This window comes from Filicampus tigris, chromosome 5 (assembly GCF_054856515.1).
Source record: "Filicampus tigris isolate MCC_2025a chromosome 5, RoL_Ftig_1.0, whole genome shotgun sequence".
Classification (NCBI taxonomy): domain Eukaryota; kingdom Metazoa; phylum Chordata; class Actinopteri; order Syngnathiformes; family Syngnathidae; genus Filicampus; species Filicampus tigris.
The window spans coordinates 722739-743839 of record NC_141221.1 but is presented as its reverse complement, the minus strand read 5'-3'; the positions used below and the strand labels follow the sequence as shown (position 1 = coordinate 743839).

Here is a 21101-nt window from a genome sequence, read left to right as displayed (position 1 = left end):
AGAAGGCACTCCAAGTAGGATCCTGCCCGTTTTCCTTGAACACCTTATCTGTAGAGGTCCGGTCTTCAGTCAACGCCTCGTGCCCACCATGAGCCTGTCTAAGTTGTTCTCTTCGCTTCTCTGATTGGTCACCCCATGTTGCAGCCACTTCTGGAAGAAAGTGTTCACTACAGCCACTTCTTTTTGCCAAAGTCCACCATCACGTGTACCTCAGAGTTCCTTCCCAAATGTAGCCATCACTTTGTGACTACCGTGACTAGACCCATTAAAAAAATCAAATAATTTATAGTCTCAGAGGCGGTACCTGAAAAGAGATGGGAAGTCTTCCATTTTGCTTTGAAACCGCTGTGTCTGGTTCATTTGGACCATTTTCAGGGGTCCTTGGATTTGCCGCTTTCACCCAGCGACAGCGACAATATCTTGGTTTTTGTTCAAAGGCAATCACAAATGAGAAATATGAAGAGAAACATTTAGTTTATTATACATCTTTTATATAGAGCTGTAACAAAGCGCTTAATCATAGGTTACAAACTTCGCTTAGAGTAAATTGAATAGCAGACATTGATTAAAAAGTAGGCCTACCTGTCAATAAATATAGCAAATGAAAAATATACAAATGTAAAAATATAGCAAATCAAAACCACCCGTACATGTAAACAAAAACATTTTAAAAAAAACAAACGTGACACGTGACCATAGTTCAAAAAGATAACCTGATTGAGCAAAAAACAATCTGTTTGAATTCAGCACAATACAATTGTTGTAAATCAGTTTAAAAATATTGGACAGTACATTTGTTGTTTAGCAGTATTATTTTCAAAGAAATCTGTCTTTTCTCAAACGCACCCCATTTTTTCCCCCTTAAATCCCTATGACTTTGTTAAAAAAAAAAAAAGGACTTATTTCTTATAACTTAACATTGTACATTTCTTCTTTTTTTTTTTTTTTTTTTTTACAAAAACATGCCAGTCCTCATGGTGTAATTGCTGTCCGTCCTTCACCGTGGCCCCAAATACTCCATGGCACGTGGCAGAGGTGGGAGTAAGTCACTTACAGTATGTGCAGGTCACAAGCAAGTCTCAAGTCGTAACCTTCAAGTATCAAGCAAGTCCCAAGTCATTGTGGAAAAAAATCAAGCAAGTCAAGTCGAGTCACCGGCAAATTTCAAGCAAGTCAAGTCATTACTTGGTTCAAGCAAGTCTCAAGTCATACAATCTTGATCAGTCGCAACAAATATTGGCGTTTGGGCTGGGCCGATAATATGCATCGCAATTTTCACGTGACCGATACCAATAGAAAATGTCTTCGATAAAAAAACAGAAAACAAACGTGATCGCGGTACAGTGCGTAATGTAGGCAGCGCGCGTCCGCCTCCAAACACGAAGAAGTGTTATACCAACGAGCAGAAGCAGCATTCAAACCAAGGAATAAGCAGCTAACGACCCAACGGAGGCGCATGCGTGCGGGTCCGGCGGCCGTGCGCCATACTCGATGTCGAGCGGCGTAACTTTGTTCCAATAAATGACCGCAGTCGACTTAGTAGAACTCTCACAATAAAATATTATACCCGGTTAAACACCTCAAGATGGAGACGTGGTGTACAAGGAAAGGAGTTCCCTGTCTTTGACATGCTAGCGCCAGTTAGCCAACCCTCGGCATCGCACGCAAGTAAAATATGAACGAACTGTAGCAATAATGAGTCCGCTAAAAAGATCGAGTAGTCCTAAGACGGTTGGTCTACTTTGATGTAGGCACTGCAAGAGAGTATTAGTTCATTGTATGAACACTGAATGAAGGCTAATGTATGTGTATCACCAATATTGCTTTGGGTTAGCACATAAGCATTTACAATGCACTGGTGGAGTAGAAACTGCACATTACGCTAACATAACATACTTTGATTGTGACAGTTTTTCAGACATAGCGTCCAGCCCTACTAAGCACATTGTTTAAAACGGACTTTATTTCATCTTTATATTCACCAATTTTCTTACTTTCAATTTTCTTACAATTTTCTGATTTCCAATTCCTACATGTTTGAAATAAATTCAATTCAATTGATTTCATTCTTTCATAGTTACATTGACCTTAATTAAAGGTCTAGTATTATGTGAAAATAAAATAACCTAAATTCATTTTTCTCCGGGTCATTATTTTCAATAGTTAAAAAAAAAAATCAATATATCTATTGACCAATATGAAACACTTATATTGTGATGTACTTATCAGGAATATCGCCCTGGCCTAATTGGAGTGATTTTTTTTTTTTAATTGAATTCACTAATTGTAACAATAGTCTATTGACACCGTAAAAGGTAAATGAACTGAGATTATGATTCTGGGTTGGCACGAATGAAACAACGCCCGCCCCCGTTTTCATTGATTTCATTCTTCCCTTCGTAAAAAGGCAAACTGTGTGCCCAACTATAAAACAAGACGACTTGTCAAGTCATGTAGTTCAAGTCGAGTCCGTAAGGTACCAAGTCAAGTCATTCCCAACTTTTTAGCAAGCAAACCGTAGAAAGAGCCAACTGGAGTGAGAGCCAAGTCCCCCAACTCCAGTACGTGGGCCACCCGACAACTACAAACCAACTCGGATCAATCCATAACCTGCCTGCCGCATGCTTGGCGGAGGTAACAGAGTGATTATATCCCTGTCGCCCTGGACAAACGGGAGCTGCCTGCCTACGAGATGACGACCGTCACATCACGACTGGATGGAAGCGGTGCGGATGCACTTTTGAAGCGTCCGTCCGTGTGCTTTGAGGCAAAAACTGCAGCAAAAGTCTCGTCTTGTGGTTGGGGGACGGCGTTCAGATGGGAAGGAGCTCCGGAGGACTTTCGCCGTAGCAGTACTTGGCTTGAGGGTTCCGGTACGTGTTCTCGTGCTGGACGCTCTGCGTGAACCGCAAACAACACCATTTTGTGCGTTAAGCCTCAGGCCTTGCGGCATTTTCAACCCTTTCAGGCTTGTTCATAGTTGAATACAGTGGGACCTTGATTCAACAGGCTGTTTGCGGCAAGAGGGGGTCGTCCGTTTCTCTGTTAAATTCAAGTAGTCTGGCCTGTAGTACACAGTTACTTTTTTGTGGTTTAAAAACGCCCACTGCAATATGTTATTTTAAATGTAAAAAAAAAAAAAAAAGTTGGGATAGGAAAGGGCTTGACAAATAACCGTATATCGTAGCAAAAGTAGTGTGTTGAAGAGAGGTATACACGACTAGTGCCTAAGGGGGAAAACAAAAGCGACGGATATGACACTCCTTTTGAGCTGCATGCCTACAGTGATGCTAAGTTAAAAATATTTTGTCGGTCTTTTTCCAAATGGTGTGATAGGAAACACTGGTGTTAACAAAAAAGTAAGCCTCAAGAAAACGTGTTGTGAAATGAGCAAATTTGAACTTATTTTTAGTGTCCGTGCATTTCCTTCGATGGGAAAGTGGCCCCTGCCAACATGGCCGCCACGTAGGCACGGCGGTTGCCTGGGATGCTACAGCACGCTGGCCTTTCTGTTATGCGTTGCGCAACTCGAACCAACGGCAATAGACCAATCAAGAGGCCAGTATTTTGGGATCATGAACTCTACCATGGCAACAGTTGCTATGCTCAGGTTTATGGCGATTCTTTATGGAAAATCCGGCGGATTCCTGGCCTGATTTTAGCTCAATTAAATATTGAAATTGAAAATGAAGTTAAACTAGCAAGTATGAATGATGAGCGTCATACATGTTGGGCATATCAGCAACAACGGCGAGAGAATGAGCGATTGTTTTTCTTTAGTTCTAGATAAGTACTGACTTCTTGGCTGAGCACCTTTTACAAAATGCAATTTCTGAACACTCCACCGTGTTTATTTCATGAAAATGAAACTTTTAAATCGATGAAAGGACTAGACGTCTGAGCCACCAAACAATGAAGGCCTCATCTCAGAATCAACCTGTGCATCTTCAGACTCATTGTGCTTTGGCGGGCCACAAATGAGATAATCTGGTAGAAAACATGAAAAACTAACATTTCAAAATGAGTCCAGAACGAGACACATTTTTATCCAAATGAAAATTCAATAATCAGTCGCAGTGTATTCATGAGATATTTCGGGAGCTTGAGTTGGAAGTGACAAAGCCAAGACAAAAATCCCCACCCTTCAAAGGGCATATTTTGCATGCACGCAGCTCAAGTAATTCCCAAAAAGGACATGAGGCGGACACAAATGGCCAGCAAGGAGCTCAGAGGGTGGGAGCAACGGCAACGTGAGAAGACAAAGAAAAGGAGACTTTTGGACGGACGGACGTACTTGAGAGGAGGTGCGACACTTGGCCAGGCACAGCTCAAAGAGGTCCTCCACGGCGGTGAAGAGGTTCTGGAAGCCTTCGGCGGCGCGGTTCAGGAAGCGCTCCAGGTGAGCTTGCTAAAGGCATGCAAATGATACAAACAACACCTGCTCATTCGCTCAACAGTCGGACTTTTGTCCCCCAAAAAGATGTAATGAGGGTGGGGGGAAAACCACTGATTTTTGAAAGAGGGAAAAAATATTTTGGTTTTTGAAAAGGAGGATGCATTTTGTCCCCGCAAAACTATTTTTTTCTTTTAACTATGACTTCATTCTTATAATGTTATGACTAATCTTATGACAAGATTTTGACTTCTTGAGACCTTTTCGTCATTCATCCAAGATTACCACTTTGTCAAAATGACTTTGTTCTAATTTAATAAGTTTTATTTGAATAAAGATCCGACTTTATTCGGGTAAGGTTACCCCCACAAAAAGACACAACTTTGTTCTTCTACGATTGGCGCATTTGGTCTCAAGAAATAAAAATGTCTTCATGTAAGGTAACAACAACATAACGACGTTCATAATAGCGAGAGTGTGAGCCCAGAACCGAGTATTTCTATTGCATGATTTCTTGCGATAACAAAGCGATTCCGTTGGGTGCTTGCGGTGGACGAAGCGCTTACCTTATCTGGCCGCAGGCAACAAGACACGCAGTATTCGTAAACGCTGCAGCAGCCGTTGGCCAGGCAGCTTTTGCAGACGTGTTGCCTGCTGCGAGGCGCGTTGACGTTGCAGCAGCCGTTCACCAGCAAGTCTTTGCGCTCGCACACGTAACCTTCAGAAGGAGGCAACACATTTTTACGCTCATTTAAAGCCACCCCCACTTTATTGATCAAATGCCTCGAAGGCAGGGTGGGATTTGCATTGCCATGACGACGACTATGCGTGCAACCGGTTGTTGCTCATAAGATAATTTTTTATTTTTTTGTAGCAGACATGGATACGATCCACGGCGTGTTCCGCTTCCCCCTACTGCAGGGTCCGCTTTGGTGTCACCGTGACAACCGCTGTAATGACAGTGAACGGCCGGCCCGTTGCTCACCCAGTTCATCGGTGAGCAACGTTTTGCCCTGGATGGAGTTCCGGCAGTGGCCCATCTGTCGGCTGCTGTTGCCCAGGTTGAAGCGTACTTTCCAGGGGATGCGACGCTCCGTGTCCCTCACCTCCAGCAGGGTGCGGTCCCGTGTGGTTCGTTCCTCCTGCGCACACACAGTGACCTTATTTTTACATTGACATGACAGTTAAAAAAAAAAAAACAACTAAAAAATCCCATCGTCATCAGCAAGCTTCTTTCGACTCAACACTACTGTCAGATGTATTGCCTGCTGTAAACGGTGAAGGTGAACTTATTTTTACACTTGCGTGTCGATGCTGCACCTGTTTCAACGTGCTGGTGAGGAAGTAGATGAGCGACAGCCCGAAGACGACTCCCAGCACCCAGCGCTTCCTCAGGAGACGCCGGAGCACCATCATGGCTTGACTTGGTCCACAAACATCCAACCTCCTGTCGTTCAATAGTCCACGCTTGGATGGGGACGCGTTTGTGCGAAAAGCTTGCTAGCTCCCGACAAAACGCACACACAAATTTACAAAGAGAGAGCGTTCCGCATCACCTGCAATTAACCCATTTTGCATTATAAAGTAACTTATTCAAATGTGACGAAGGAAGGCAACAGTTGACGGTTACTCGCTGGCCTGCTGTGTTAGCTTGATAGCTTAACTTGGCGTGAGGCGCATTAGCAAACTAGCTAGGTCATCAGGACCCATAACCGAGGAGAAAAATATGACAGGTTGTAGGGGGTGGGGTGAACAATGACACAAAATCAAACGAAATGCACAGCAAAAACGAAGTTATTTTCTCCCCCGGAATACGTGGCGGTCGTGTTTATCCACCGGCGTTAGCAAAACAACCCTGACGACACAACACGGAAGCGGCGTAAACATGAACGCCAAAATGCGATTGGTCGATGGGTGGCAACGCAGTGTCGTTGCCCTATTTGATTTGAATTAGGAGTTTCATTCGAGATATCTCGAATGTCATTTGGACTAGTCAACGCGACAGCTAGAGTGGAATTCGATTCTGCTTAGTCAAAATGGATTCCAGATATCTGCAACGGCATTTCGCCTAGGACAAGTGACGCCATTCACGTGTATGGGTTGTGCATCACAGATATCTGAAACGGAATTGTAGATATGCGGAACTCCATTTTGAGATGTCTATAATTTGATTATAAAAGAAAACCCTACTCGATTCAAGATATCTGGAAAAGGGGGCAATGCAGCTGTATTAAAGATATCTGTAATGACAACCCCCGTCGACATAAATGACTGAAGTGACACCATTCGTCCTAGGCGAAATTCCGTTGCAGATATCTGGAATGCGAATTATGAATAGGAAAAAATATGGTTGCACAACCGGCGTTTGCGAAGTCAAATGGACGTTCTAGTGCACTTCTCCGAGTCGGGAGTCGGACCAAACTTCCTCGAATGCATCTTGATTACGGCACACGGAAGCGGCAAAAATGCAAACGTCAAATGCCATTGGTCGACAAGCAACGAGGCGATGACGCCACCGCGGAAGTTGTTGGCTAAAAATAACTGCGGCAAGCGGAGCATCTTTGCCAGCAACGTGACAAGCTTGCTCACCTGAAATTTAAAATGAAATTCGCAGGAGGGGGACTCATTGATTACATTAAGGTAAATTCTGCAGTAAACATCTTGTTGCCAAATGTACAAAAAGGGCCGTAAACGTGAACATGTCCATTGTGGGCCTGTGTGTTGGTGTCTTCAGGGCAGCGTCGTGTGTTGACGAGCGCCGTGCCATGCAGAGGAGACACAGTAGTAACACGGATGGCATGCCCTCAGAAAGGCGAGCGAACGGACCACAAATGAGTCTGTTTTGGGCTCGACTCTACTTTATTCTACTGGCCTTCATTTTGTACACCAAACAAGAGCACGAAGAGCTCAGATCTCTTCCAAAGGTTCACGGAGACATAGGCAGTTTGCCCGCAACCTGTTTCTTGTTGTGCTAATATTTAGCCTGTTTTTAGGGGCCTTGTTTCACGCAAACAGCCGTTTCAAGCAAATGTTCGGTTTTTAAGGCAAGGTGAGGGTTTTTAATGACCGTTTCAGGTCAAGGTGGGTTCCAAGTTTGGGTTAAAAGTAGGGTTTCAAGACAGGGTTGGGGTTATAAAAATTGGGGTTGTAATGACAGAGTGAATGTTTCGAAGTAAGGTTTCAGGCAAATGTTAGTATTACGACAGGGTTTTCTTTTAAAACGAGGCATACGTTTCAAGTTATGGTTTTTAAGGGTCCTGACTCATTCACCTAGGGTTTGTAGTTGGCATTTTGATCACACTTGAGCTTTTTAAGACAGGGCCAGGGTTTAACAAATGTTGGATTTTGAAATGAAGGTTTTCAAGTTAGGCTTACAATTTCAAGTTGGGGTTTTAAGGGTTTCGCAGTAAAGTTTCAAGCCAGGTTAAAGATCAAATCAACCCAAACACATTTTTTTTCTCCAGATTATGTTCTATGCAGGCCCACTAGTTGAAATACAGCATTCTGATTAATATTGTGTTTGTGGAATACGAGAAATCCACCCACATTGAGCTAGCTCAGGGGGCGGCCATTTTGTCACTTCTGTCGACCGAAGGCGACATCGAAGTTTCTCGAGTTGGCTGTTATCTGAGCCCTGAGCAACTTGGATGTCATCTTCAGTCGACAAAAGTGAGGAAATGGCCTCAGCTAGCTAAAAACAGGCGAATTTCTCATATTCCCCTAACGCAATATTAATCAGAATGCCGTGTTTAGACTAATGGGCCTGCGAAGAGCATATTCTGGAAAAAATATGTTCGGGTTGACTTCCCTGTTAAAGGAATAGGGTTTCAAGCAAGTGTTAGGGTTTCAAGACTGTCGTTGTCAGGGTTCTATGTTGGGAAACAACAAATTGTTCAAACTGCTAGGCCTTGAGGAAAGGAAAAAAAAAAACCAATCACTCGAAAATGCGGGGAAACACCGTAGTTCTTGAATCTGATATGAGGTTTTCTCGTTCAGGAGCCGTAGCCAAACTCTGGGATCGGAGAGCAGTCTGGACGAAGGCGGCGCGTTCGACTGCCTGAAAGCCGACTCGCCCGCATCGCCCCAGCAGATCTTCTCGGGCCTGGTGGGTGTCCCGTCTGCCGCCGTCTCTTCTGCCCAGTTCCAGGCGGCCAGCTTAGTGCTGGGCTCGCCCCCGGACGTCTTCGTCCAGATGACGGCCTCGTCTCGGGAAGAAGGCGGTCCCCGTCGCCCCGAGGGCGGAGCCTTCGTGCCTCGCCCGCCCCACCACCATCACCACCCTCAGCCCCAGGCTCAGCCTCAGCACCATTTCCACCACCCGCCGCTGCAGCACAGGACCTCCTCTCTTCTCCAGCAGGCCACGGCGGTGGCAGCGGCGGCTGGCTCAGAGAGGCACCACCACGGGCCCCGGGAAGAGGCGGGCCCGGAGGACCCGTCCACGCCGGCGCCGGCCCTCTCCGAGCTGAAGGCGGTGGTGACGTGGCTGCAGAGGGGCTTCCCGTTTATCCTCATCCTCCTGGCCAAAGTCTGCTTCCAGCATAAACTCGGTAACGGCGTTAATCCTGTTCAAACAGGTTTTGAAATGAGATTTTTAAGAATCGCAAATGTTAATTCCATTCGAAACATTCTCCTTGCCCCACATGCCACTGCTACCACCTAACATGGGTTCCCATGCTAGCACACTAGCATCCACGCTCGTTTGCACACGGCCCTCTACGAAAGCTGTTCAGCATGTGTTTTCCAAAATGTCCCTAAAAATGTTTTGTTTTGGTTTTGCTTTTAATTGTACTTCAAACACTCCTTACCTGGGCCTTATTCGATGAGTCGCCACTGCTCCCAGCGATCATCCTGGTCAACGCACGTTTTCAAAATTGATTTTATTCGTGAAAAAGTAGTTTTGTTTTATTTCATTTTATTTAAAACAACACCTTCCCTGCCCCTCTTGCAATGGCTGTGCTTGAATTCACGGGCTGGATACCCCCAAAGGGCCACATTTTCGGCGTCACTTCTGTCGCAACTCAATTGCACGTGGTGTCCAAATTCAAATGAAGCCTGTCCAAATTCGCCATGGTTTATGTGGTCCACAGAGGCTACATGAGGCGCAGCCTTTGAAGGTGGCGAAGGACCCAGCCTGCGAATTGTCTTTCTAGAATTTGGAAACCACGTGCGGTCAGGATGTTGAAAAAACTGTGAATTTGCACATAGCCACTATTGCTCCCACCTGGTGTTGGTTAGCATCGTAGCACACTTGAGCAGAGTATTTTATTTCAGCATAAAATCGGTAACCGCGTTAGTGCTGTTAAACATGATTTTCTTTCATTCAATTTTTTTTAAAGTCTTATTCTATTTATTTTGATTTCCTTTGAAAGGAATCCCTCCCCGCCGCTCAACACTGCACTCAGCTAGCATTGGTTAGCATGTTAGGACACTAGCCCCCATTCACATGCTTGTTGGCACACTTGCCCCTGAAAAGAAAGTATGCTTCCAACATAAGATTGTTAATTCCCATGAAACGCTATGTTTTGAGATGTTATTTTAAAGGGCGAAAGTTTGTTTGCTTATTTAATTTTTCATTTCACACCTGCCCCGTGCCTCTTACGATAAATCAACACTGCTCCCACCGAGCATCGTTTGACATGCCAGCACACTCGCATCTGTACTTAGCATAATCGCTAGCGCACACGTCCCACTGCTTCCAGTCCAAGTTCGTCCTGGTGCTAACTGCGGTAAACGAGTGTTTTTACGTCTTCTGCTGGTGATGATGATGGTGACCGTGTGATTTGTGTCACAGGTATCGCCGTTTGCGTGGGAATGGCCAGCACCTTCGCTTACGCCAACGCCACCTTCAAGCATCAGGTGTCGCTGCGGGTAAGACAAGGTTTCCTGACGATTTCCCAGGGTCCTCAAGTGTAAAAATACAGTCGAATTATTGGCTCCACGCAATTTGTATTAGCCTTGATCTGCGGATCGAAGTGATACTTAATTGACTGCCCAACACTTTCCAGTGATGCAACATGCTCCGGTCCTCGGGTCATTGTTACGGCTAACACCGGAGCTAGCTTTACTTTTACATCATGTATTGATCCGCAGGTGTTTCAACATGTTCCTTTGTACAATATAATCTTATTGCAAGTGTTGCAATGAGGTGACTGGTCATTTGTTTGAACAATGTAAAGCCCGAATTTTGGGTCGGCGGACAACGCTCACGAGGATTCTTGTGTGCACAAAAAAACACTTTTGAGTGTTTTGCATAACATGCCGTACATAACAGCAGTTCCCAAAATCCCACTATGTATTTTAAAATTACAACTGCCTAACGATATAGACTTCATATGTCCAAATTATTCATTCATTTTATTTTCTGCTTGTGCATGCTTGCATGACAAAGTTGTCAAACTCTTCAACAGCGTTTTGTAGCATGAGAGAGGAAATGCCAACTTGTGTCGCGTGCTTGCGTGCGTTTCAGGAGGAGCGCTCGCTGCTGGTGGCCCTGTGGATCGCACTGTTCCTCTCTGGCAACGTGGTGTATATTTACTACGCCTTCAGCCAAGAGGAGCTGTACAACAGGTAGTGAACGTCAGCCATTGTGGCTTTTAGCTGCCATTTTGATTCGGCTCATCTTTTCAGTTTTTTTTTTGTTTTTTTGTTACGTCAGCCATTTTATGTGTTGTTTCTTTTAGCAGAGCTCCCGTCTGCTTTTTGTCCTGTGAGTATAATTCTGAGTATGTTTTGCTCACATTATTATCATTTGTCACATCATGAGCTGCTCCGTCTTTCACCCTCTCACACCTGAGCACGGTGTAAAAAAAAAACAAAAAAACCCAAACATCCTCTTTTGTTTTTATTCATCTTCCAGCCTCATGTTTTCCAAGCCCAATCTGGACGCTTTTGACTTCTTCGACCTCATGTGGGCGGTGGGGATCACTGACTTTGTCCTCAAGTTCGTCACCATTGGACTGAAATGCATTATCCTCTTTCTACCTGGCATCCTCTTGGCGTTCAAGTCCAGGGTGAGAATTGACATTCAACTTTTTAATTTTGTCAAAGCATAAGGAATTACAGGACTCTCTTAATCCGAAAATATTTCAAGCATTATGGGATGAAGTTTTTCAGTTTTTCTTCCTTCCTTCCTTCCTTCCTTCCTTCCTTCCTTCCTTCCGTACTTTCCGCTGTACTGTCCATTGACTCAGCTGTGACGCAAAGGGCTCAAATGGGATTTCCCAGTATTCTAATAAGATTTGCAGAAAAATCAAATTCATCTAAATATTGATTGAATATACAATAAGATTGCCAGAAGTGATCTATGGTCAATTTGACCCGAGGCGTGTTTAATTATCCCAAAGAGTCAGAAACGGCATGTCAATTACCGTAGCGTTTTTCACAATGCAAATGTGACATGAACTTTTTCCGTTGGATATGTTGCTTACACTTGGTAAGCCAAGCAGAAAAGTCACGCCGAAGAACAATTTTATTAAATGGCTCAACCCGCAACATAACAAGGAGAGTTAAACATGCAGTGGGTCACATTTGCCCGTGAACATTTCTGGTGCACTGAAGAAACAAACGGAACAACGTCCTTATGAACGTCAATTTCATGTCTGTATTACAATTGTGGCTTGGAGCCTCAAGCTTAGATGCATTAAACACAGAAACTTGTTTCCCCAAATAACAGGAGCGTGGGAAAAAAATCGAAAGAGGAAGTTGTCCAGTTTCCGCTTGGCTAAACAATCACTGTAGACGGTGACAGTCGAAATGATACCACGTGTGATTCATTTTAATAAGAGCTACGTGCCTTGCGCAACTTCCTCCTCTAATACAACTTCCTTTGTTGTGATTTGTGAGTGGAAAATGGGTGGGAGTGCGTTTCGATGCGATCATCAGGAAAAAAATGGATCCATTTTCCGTAGTATTTGTACTATTCATTGTATTTTTCTAAAACCACCATTACCGGTACATAACAGCAACATGTGCAACAACTCAACTTTATCAAGCAACAGAGGGGCAGAAAATACAAGGGGGAAAACGGGGGCCCTAAAATTGAACCCTGTGAAACCTCATAAGACACTGAAGTAGAGCTGGACTGAACTACAAAGGCCTACAAGTAATGAGATAAAAGCACAATCAAGAGGCAAACAATACACGAGAGCAACAAGTCTGAAGATAAAACAAGACAAACGTGTAAAATATTAACATAAAATGTGTGCCGACGTGAATGGCTCAGGGGAGTACAAATAAAAGAGGAAAAATAAGTAAGTAGATTACATTACGAAGAATGAACGTCCGTCCGTCCGTCCGTCCGTCCATCCATCCATTATCTCCCGCTTATCCGAAGTCGGGTCGCGGAGGCAGCAGCTTCAGCGGGGAAGCCCAGACTTCCCTCTCCCCAAGGCGTTCCCAGGCAAGCCGGGAGACATAGTCTCTCCGCCGTGTTCTGGGTCGTCCTCGGGGTCTCCTGCCGGTGGCACGTGCCCGGAACGCCTCACCGGGGAGGCATCCTAATCAGATGCCCCAGCCACCTCAACTGGCTCCTCTCGACGCGGAGGAGCAGCGGCTCGACTCTGAGTCCCTCCCGGATGGCCGAACTTCTCACCCTATCTCTAAGGGAGAGCCCAGACACCCTGCGAAGGACGCCCATTGGGGCCGCTCGTATCCGAGATCTTGTTCTTTCGGTCGTGACCCGCAGCTCGTGACCATAGGTGAGAGTAGGAACGTAGATGGACCGCAAAATTGAGAGCTTCGCCTTTCGGCCGAGCTCCTTCTTCACCGCGACAGACCGATACAGGGTCCGCGTCACGGCAGACGCCGCACCGATCGGCCTGTCGATCTCCCGTTCCATCTTACCCTCACTCGTGAACAAGACCCCAAGATACTTCAACTCCTCCGCTTGGGGCAGAATCCCATCCCCCGACCCGGAGAGGGCACGCCACCCTTTTCCGACTGAGGACCACGCTCTCAGATTTGGAGGTGCTGATTTTCATTCCGACCGCTTCGCACTCGATCGCGGCATGAAGAAGCCAACGGTACCGCATCATCTGCAAAAAGCAGAAGAATGAACAGTAAAAAGTAATTATCACAAGTGGCCGAATATTAATCCTTGCTAATTGACTCACTTCAACCTGATCTCTCTCCTTTTTTTTTTTTTGGACTAATGATCTTACCGATATGTTAAGTACTTATGTCAATCATACGTAGAGCCACCAAAATGTCTCTGGGGCTCAGAACCCCCAAAACACAGAACGTCTGCCGTTTTGGCAGTCTGATTTGTTTCCTTCGAATGTTTGAAAATTCAGGCCCCAAAGTCAGTTTCGCGTGAAGAACAAGACACTCGCTAAGCATGTCGATCATGAGGAGACTCTCGTAAAAGCCGTTTTGGTTTGATGTGGCAATTACAGGGTCATATTTACCATTTCCAGTGGTCCTGCACATTTCTTGTTCAACATTTACATCTTATTTAACGGTCCATGTATATTGAATGGACCATGTTTTTAGTGAGTGAAATGTTTTTTCTTTAGTTTTGCTTGCTTGAATGGAAAGTTCTCCTTTCTGGGGAACTCCTTCCTGCAGCTGCTGTGAGAGAAATATGACTCAAAGTTATTCGCGTGAATAGCCTCTTCCCAATTTAGAAGTCAAAGAGCCTGAACTCAACTACTAAGATCCCGGATGTGTGGCGCTAAATTGCGCCTTAACTGTAACGGATTGCTCCTCAGATTGGTTGCAATTTGTAACGGGTGTAAAAGTGGTTGATGCTGCCGCTATTTAAATGAGGGTTTTGCACTTTAGATACCTCTGATAGTCTTTCACCATCGAAAAGTTGTGAGAGCACCACAGGTGCAAAATGACGCTTCAATTGATGGTACTGGAATTGTTAGTGGAAGAGGGAAAAACACACGTTACTGAGTTACAGAAAATAAAGTTATTGCTCTGATAGTTTTGGGAAAGCCGGCCACCGCGCGTGCGTTTGAAATTGATGTGACTGCTTCTTGTCAGATGTGATCACGCATGACTCCTTCTTGTGACTGACTCCAATTCATCCCTTAGATCATTCAGAAGCCCCAAAATTGCTGCGTTGACCATATGGCTAGATAATTGTTGTTTTTGGTCTTTCAAAAATGTTTACACAAGCGGAAAAGATCATTTTGTCCGCACCTTCTCATCTTGATTGCGCATGGCAGTCCCGGTTGGCACCTTCCTTTAAAAACGCAAAATCCAAACGACCCTGTGAGAAGGCCCGCAAAAAAAGGCTCAAGTAGCCGTGTCCACAAAGACTTTGGGTGCCATTTTAGGCTCCGACTGCATTTGCCATTTTGAACCAAAACAATTGAATGTTTGCCATTTCCCTGGGTCCTTCAAAGAATAACTCCTCCGTAGAAAAATGGCCGATTGATAGTCAATTTGGAACACATATACGAGAGCCACGGGCCACGCTAAACAGTGAAGACTTTGACGTTTTTCACCATGGCATGTTTGCTGCCTACCTACCTACCTACCTACCGAGCTAACTATCTACCTAGGGAAGCAACCAAACAAACCGAGGTCAAAGCCTAACCTCTGTCTAATGGCTGACATTTTTCGGTCTGGTGAAAAGGAAAGACTTCAAAAGAAGCGTGAGTCATTGTGTAACAGAAGTGAATATTTCAGTAGTAGATTATTCATCGACTCTAGAAAGTTTGCATATTTCTTTCCCCGTCTTTCTGCCAACGCACGGACGTCGTAGCTCTTGGAATCTGAACCGAGGGGAAGTTTTGGGCTTCAAACCAAAACGGCTGACTTCCTGCGCCGTTTCAGCCATTAGTTGTTGAGACTAATGCCTACCAAATATCATGGCGCCCAGTCAAACTGGCGGCGCGGCGATATGAAAAGTGCCTAGAAAGGAAGTTTTGTGTCCGAGTGGACTCGTAGTAATGAAAGCCAAAAAAGCAGAAGCGCATTCAGTTTGTCTCTTGGCTGGCGTCCAAATGGTTGAAAATTTGACAATTTTGGCGTGGGCGCGAAGGCCGCACTGGGAGGCTGCCGAGGCTGCGGGGACAATAAGCAAGATGAATTAGTCGCTAGCGAAGGTGCAAGACCTTCCCGAGCCACCAGGCTGCCAGCGCCTCTCCCCGCAGCCATCCGTCTTTGTCAGAAAGTCATTAAGTGTGTCCCCGACTGCGCTCCGGCAGCAACAGCCGTAGCTTGAGGGGCCGCAAAAAACATTTGGAATCGATGAATGACTCCGTCGTCATGTGAAATAGTGCTGCATACCTAAATATGAGGACTGGCACACCCTTAAAAGAAACTATAAAACACTTACTTTGCACGTACAAACCCTAACTTACCTAAGAACCGATCGTCAAGTTGTTGCTTTCAATCTGTATGAAAAAAAACAAACCAAAAAAACACTTTTAATAATTATAATTACCGCATTAGGTTAATATTGGTTTGGCTGTTACTTCTTGTCAATACGACTTTCGTCCCGTGGTCAACTTGGCTTTAACATATGTTTATCTTGTCAAAATACAACTTTATAACCTTGCCGTGAATAGTAAAACTATGCGAGTAATTGACGCCGCCTTTTATAAATTGCCTTTAGATACCACAACATGACAGCAAATCACTGCTTTTGTTGAAATGAAGGGTTTTTTGCAATTTGAAGTTTTTCAGTGAATAATAACAGATCACGGTGGGTTCCTGAAAAAAATTAATAAATCTGCAAATATGATTTTGTCAATGTCAAAACATCAACAATCAGGATTTGACTGTATTCTTGTAAGATAAGGACTTGTTCTCCTGACAAAATCCAACTTCATTCTCCTAGGGGAACTTTTTTGTCCGACCGAGCTAGTGTTACTCTTCCCTCGTACGCCAACAACTTTTAAGTCGACAAAATATGACTTGTTTCCCTTTAAGGTAACGTCTTTTCATCCTGACAAAATCTGACTTGATTCTTGTAAGATAATACATTTTTAAACCGATAAAATACAACTTGATTCTCGTGAAATGGACATCTTCAAGATGTCCGTATTCTCCCCCTCCCGTCTCCCGCTGAATTCATTTTTTTGTTCCCGGACAGCAACTGTCGAGTGCTGTGCATTTTTGTGTTTGATGATTTTTGTTTGCAGGGCAAGTTCTACCTGCTGATCGAGGAGCTGAGTCAGCTGTTTCGCGCACTCGTTCCCATCCAGCTGTGGTACAAGTACATCATGGGAGAAGAGCCCTCGGCCAGCTACTTCCTGGGAGCCACGCTCATTATCATCTACAGCGTCTGCAAGGTGCTTTGTTTTGGCTCCACTTTAGCCATGAAAAAAAATGATACTGGCATTATTAGGCTTAACACTTAGATTTCTAAATTGGGAAGAGGCCATCACACGAACACCCTTGAGTCATAATTCTCGCACAATTCCCCTCAAAGGAGAAGTTTCCATCAGTGCGAGTAAAACATTTTTTAAAAAAGTGTTTAAAAGGTACTGGCTTGACTTTAAACGCACGTTAATAGAACCTGTCACGATAGCTATTTTTTTAGACAATATATTTTCCCAGAAAGAATCACGATAAAAGATAGTGTCGTTCATTTTTGTTTCATGTTTCACTAAATGTAACCGTTTGACTTATGAGTGACAGTGATAATGTGCGCTCACGTTATGGCCAATGAATAACTCAAATATGATGAAATATCATCTACTCCTTTTTCCACACTTTCTTTTTATACACGCTGAGGCGCTCATTCGTCGGAACGAGGGGAGGACGCTGGTCCCAGCGAACCTCAAAGTGGTGCGGCGGCCAATGGCGGTGCAGCGTGACTTTTGGAGGGGGGGGGGGGGGGGTCGCTGCTCTATGTTGTTGTAGTTGTATTTAGCTGTCACGAGAGGAGGAGAACAGCTGGGCCAAAGTTGACGCACCTATGACTCTTTCGGAAAAGTTAAGTCAGCGGGTGACTTTGCTCTGAGTGGACGCACCGCATGATGAAGCGCTGCATTCCATAGGCAACACATACTTCTCAAAACACTTGTGCGGCCCCCCCGCCCCCACCCCTTCAGTTCAGCTGGAATCGGGGACGAGTCCTAGTCAACATTTCTGCTGTGTGAAGAAATAGCACCGGAATGATTAATGGAAAAAAAAAAAATTCAAACAGACGGCCAGCTCTTTTTTTTAAAATCTTGCGCACCCCCTTCTGACTCCAAATGTGATTTTATAAAGCCCATATTTGGTGGGGAGACATTGAAATGTGTAATGCCAATAGTTCACGATTCCGTTTCAATCCTGCAAACCATCTTTTCAGTTAAAAATGACATTTTATAAAGGCAATGCTCATGTCTATTATGGGGGTTAAAATGTTCAGGCTGCCATTCATTTTGATTTTGCGCAGCCCCTTTGGAGTTTGAAACTTGACAGAGGAAATTACACAAATTGGATTTACTTCTTTTACTTCTTAGGTCTTTTTTTTTTTTTTTTTTTTTTTTTTAGTATTTCAAGAGGGCATTTTGTGACCTCAACATGCTTGAAATGAGCCAGCTCAACTGCCTGCCATCTTCTTGTCATTTGTGTGTCGACTGCAGTCGCTTGACATCTGCGGCCGAGCGTCGGCCCTACGCAAGGCGCTGGTCCTGCTCTGTCGCTCTCAGGTAGGCCTCACGCACGCACCCCCCTTTTGAATTCAAACAGAACGTTTACAGAGGAAATGCTCTTCAATAATCTTTGTCAAGTGAACAAATTGAACTGGGGAAGTTAACTCATTTTAGGTTCAATTTATTGATCCCACTTGTTCTATTATGGCTATTTTGTTGTTTGTATGTAAAGTGCTTTGTTACAGCTCTAGCTGTTGTGAAATGTGCTCGAAAAATAAAATTGTATTGTTGTGAGAACCAATGTAAATACTACTTTTTGATTTCAGATGGCCATTGTGAACCCCCCTTTATATTAACGCCATTTGATTCATGGAAACCCCTTAATTTCATTTGGTTTTGTTGAAGTCAAACCAAAGGGGACACCCCCAATTAATTGTGTTTATACCAGATGCCATCACACTTTTAATCCTGCTCCCATATTGAATTAATGTTCAAAAATTCCCTCTTTTTGAATTTATTTTGTGAATTAAAATCACGCATTGAAAGGAAATACAACTAAAATTAGTCATTTTTGTACCTGATGGCGCACCACTTGTGAGTAAAAAAAACAACAACATTTAATTGGGAGAATTTATTAGCAAAAAAAAAAAAAAAAAAATCCATTTTCAATCATTACAGCAGTTTTGCATTCAACTTTGAGTCTTGCACAGCCCTTTTTCAGTCCAAAGTGGCATTTTATCCAGAGAATGTTTCCGTTCTGTGCAGAGTTACGGCGTGCGAGCCGGCAGCCAGCAGTGCAGCGAGGCCGGCGACGTCTGCGCTATTTGCCAGGCGGATTTTCACGAGCCCGTTGCCCTCCTGTGTCAGGTACGGGAATCACGCTCAGCCTTTAAAACAATAAATGACTCAATAAATCCCCGTAAATCACGATGGGCCACTTTTGTCGGTCGCCAGCATGTTTTCTGCGAGGAGTGTCTGAGTTCCTGGTTGGACCGAGAGAGGGCGTGCCCCCTGTGTCGCGCCACCGTCCTGGAGACTCTCCGATGCTGGAAGGACGGAACCACCTCCGCTCACTTCCAAATCTACTGAAGCTGCAACGCTGATTAAGCGCTCGCTAGAAAAAAGTCCAAAAGTTATGCTAAATGGTTGTAATACACAATAAGCCACAATGTGACAAGATTTATTTCCAAACGTTATGCAAAAAAACAACCCCAAAAAACTCAATAGGCGTACTGTGATGTTATGAGAATGAAGTCACAATGTTATTTTACATGTCCAAAAATGTTTGTCTCGATATTACAGCTCCATTCTGCATTCATCTTCCAGTCGTAGTAAGAAAACAAAACATGGTTGTGCAGCTTCTGTAAAAACCGCCAACGCGTTAACGAGAAAGCCTGCAGACCTCGGCCAAGGCGTAAACGTTCGCAGTCCTTGTAACTGGTTTCACATGCTCGCCATTTCCATGACGGCCGACAAATGTGCAATCTGGATCCGATCTGAATGAAAGTTGCTTCAACAGCTTCCCTGCGTCCGTACACACAATTTGACACTGGTTTTCTTTCATTTTTCCCCCTACTTCTTTCCCTTCCGATTGTCATGCACCTAATTAGTTGGTGCAGGGGGAGGATGACATCACTGCATTTGGCAGAGGAGGAGGAAGGCGCGTTCAGTCTTCTTTGCGTAGCTTCCCATCAGGTTCCTCGGAACCGTCGAGTCGCGCGCTCGCCATCCTCTTTCTTTTGTCTGCAGACGTGCTCGCAAGGTGCCTGCCTGTGGACGAGAGAGACTCAGGAAAATGCAACCCAGTCCAGTGGAAAACAATGTGAATTGAAAACAAACATTTACACTACCGGGGGTGGTGGTGGTAGAAAAACAATTTGCCGTGTTATGACGGTGAAATCGCAATGCTATCAACAAAAACACTTCATGACATTGCGAGAAACAAGTTGCAACGTTACGCGAATAAAGACGGATTGCAATGTGGAAAGGTTGCAATGTCACAATAATAAATTGAGAATGTCAAGCATCATGTCGGAATACGACGCAAAATAAATGCCAGTGTTACGGGAATCACATCACAAAATTTTAAGCACAAAAGTCTGAGAATTGCACATTTCTTACACTGTGTAAAAAAAGTTGTTACTATACTGTATTACAAGAATAAAACTAATTATGCAAAAAAAGCCACTGTTTCGAAAGCAAAGTTGACACAGGCGGAATGGAATTCCAAGAAAAAGTCAAGAGGAAAATCACAACATGTGAAAAAAAAGTTGTGAATGTTGTGAGAATACAGCATGGTAAAAATAGTCATGATGTCGATATTGGAACGACATTAATAACATGCTTTCTAAAATGGAGCCAGAATGCGATTTTATGACATGACTATTACACTTCAGTAGCACATGAAGTCTATATCGTGTTTCAAACGTTTGAAGCAAGGTCACGTGACTACGCACCTTGCGACAAGTGTGGTTTCGTGAACAGCAGCAGTAGCAGCAGCCGCAGCATCCGCAGCGCGCGCACCCCGACGCCGACTGGCCCGGCCGCGTCCTCGCCTGCCGTCTCCCTGCAGCGCTCGTCCAGCTGGTCCCCGATCAGTCGCAGGCGAGTCGCGAGCGCCCAGGCCGCGCAGCCGGGCGGCGGCGGCGGCGTACGTGCGTGCGCGGTCCCCATTGGCGGCGGCTGCGTGGGCGACCAGCGGCACATTCTTTCCTCTTTTGATGCTCCGGGTGGGTGAGTGAGTGTGGGAACCCCCCCCACGCATACCTTGTATTCAAAGCGCGTTTTGTGTGTACTGCCCACTTGCTGGTTATTCATGAGAGCTGGGTCACGTGATGTGGGACTGACGTCATATCTTGCTCGCTCGAGACGCATTAGAGTTCGCCTGTGTTCCAAAAGTGAATTGCATTTTCATGCACACGACGTTTCTTTCTCGCATCATTCTGTATCATTCACCAACATAGTTTCTGTCAAGATTTCAAGTTCGGGAGTGTTCACATACATGGAAATAAATGCCCACTTTTGTCCATTTAAGTTGTGTAATTTTGTGATTAAAAGTGACGGTGAGCCAAACCAATATTGGTTAGTATGAGAAAATGTTTGCTTCTTTCAGTGTTTGTTTTACTCTAAAACAATTAGTTTTTGAAATGCACTTAAGACACACTTAT

At 44.5% G+C, this 21101-nt stretch overlaps 2 protein-coding genes and 1 long non-coding RNA gene across 7 annotated transcripts; 1 reads left to right on the top strand and 2 right to left on the bottom strand.

Annotated features, from left to right (window-relative positions):
* Positions 1 to 455: 455 nt before the first annotated feature.
* spring1 (SREBF pathway regulator in golgi 1) lies at positions 456 to 6815 on the bottom strand. Of its 2 annotated transcripts, XM_086031983.1 has the most exons (6): positions 6753 to 6815; positions 5714 to 5840; positions 5379 to 5535; positions 4960 to 5111; positions 4295 to 4408; positions 456 to 2897 (listed from the first exon to the last, which is right to left on the bottom strand). In XM_086031983.1, the coding sequence occupies exons 2-6, from the start codon at positions 5807 to 5809 to the stop codon at positions 2814 to 2816; spliced, it is 603 nt and encodes a 200-aa protein (XP_085888109.1). In that variant the 5' UTR covers positions 5810 to 5840; positions 6753 to 6815; the 3' UTR covers positions 456 to 2813. The 2 variants fall into 2 exon arrangements, with proteins under 2 accessions (XP_085888109.1, XP_085888107.1); XM_086031981.1 differs by lacking the exon at positions 6753 to 6815 and having other exon boundaries at positions 5714 to 6740.
* Positions 5660 to 19158, top strand: rnft2 (ring finger protein, transmembrane 2). Of its 4 annotated transcripts, none has more exons than XM_086031949.1 (11): positions 5662 to 7033; positions 7128 to 7205; positions 8390 to 8498; positions 8751 to 8940; positions 10185 to 10261; positions 10860 to 10960; positions 11250 to 11403; positions 16492 to 16641; positions 17926 to 17991; positions 18700 to 18801; positions 18889 to 19158. In XM_086031949.1, the coding sequence occupies exons 2-11, from the start codon at positions 7159 to 7161 to the stop codon at positions 19021 to 19023; spliced, it is 1131 nt and encodes a 376-aa protein (XP_085888075.1). In that variant the 5' UTR covers positions 5662 to 7033; positions 7128 to 7158; the 3' UTR covers positions 19024 to 19158. The 4 variants fall into 4 exon arrangements, with proteins under 4 accessions (XP_085888072.1, XP_085888075.1, XP_085888074.1 ...); XM_086031948.1 differs by having other exon boundaries at positions 5663 to 7033; positions 8748 to 8940; XM_086031946.1 differs by having other exon boundaries at positions 5660 to 7033; positions 8390 to 8940.
* Positions 18551 to 21080, bottom strand: LOC147146761 (uncharacterized). Its single transcript, XR_015086974.1, has 2 exons — positions 20391 to 21080; positions 18551 to 19704 (listed from the first exon to the last, which is right to left on the bottom strand). It is a non-coding gene; the product is annotated as an uncharacterized LOC147146761 (long non-coding RNA).
* Between the last annotated feature and the right edge of the window lie 21 nt (positions 21081 to 21101).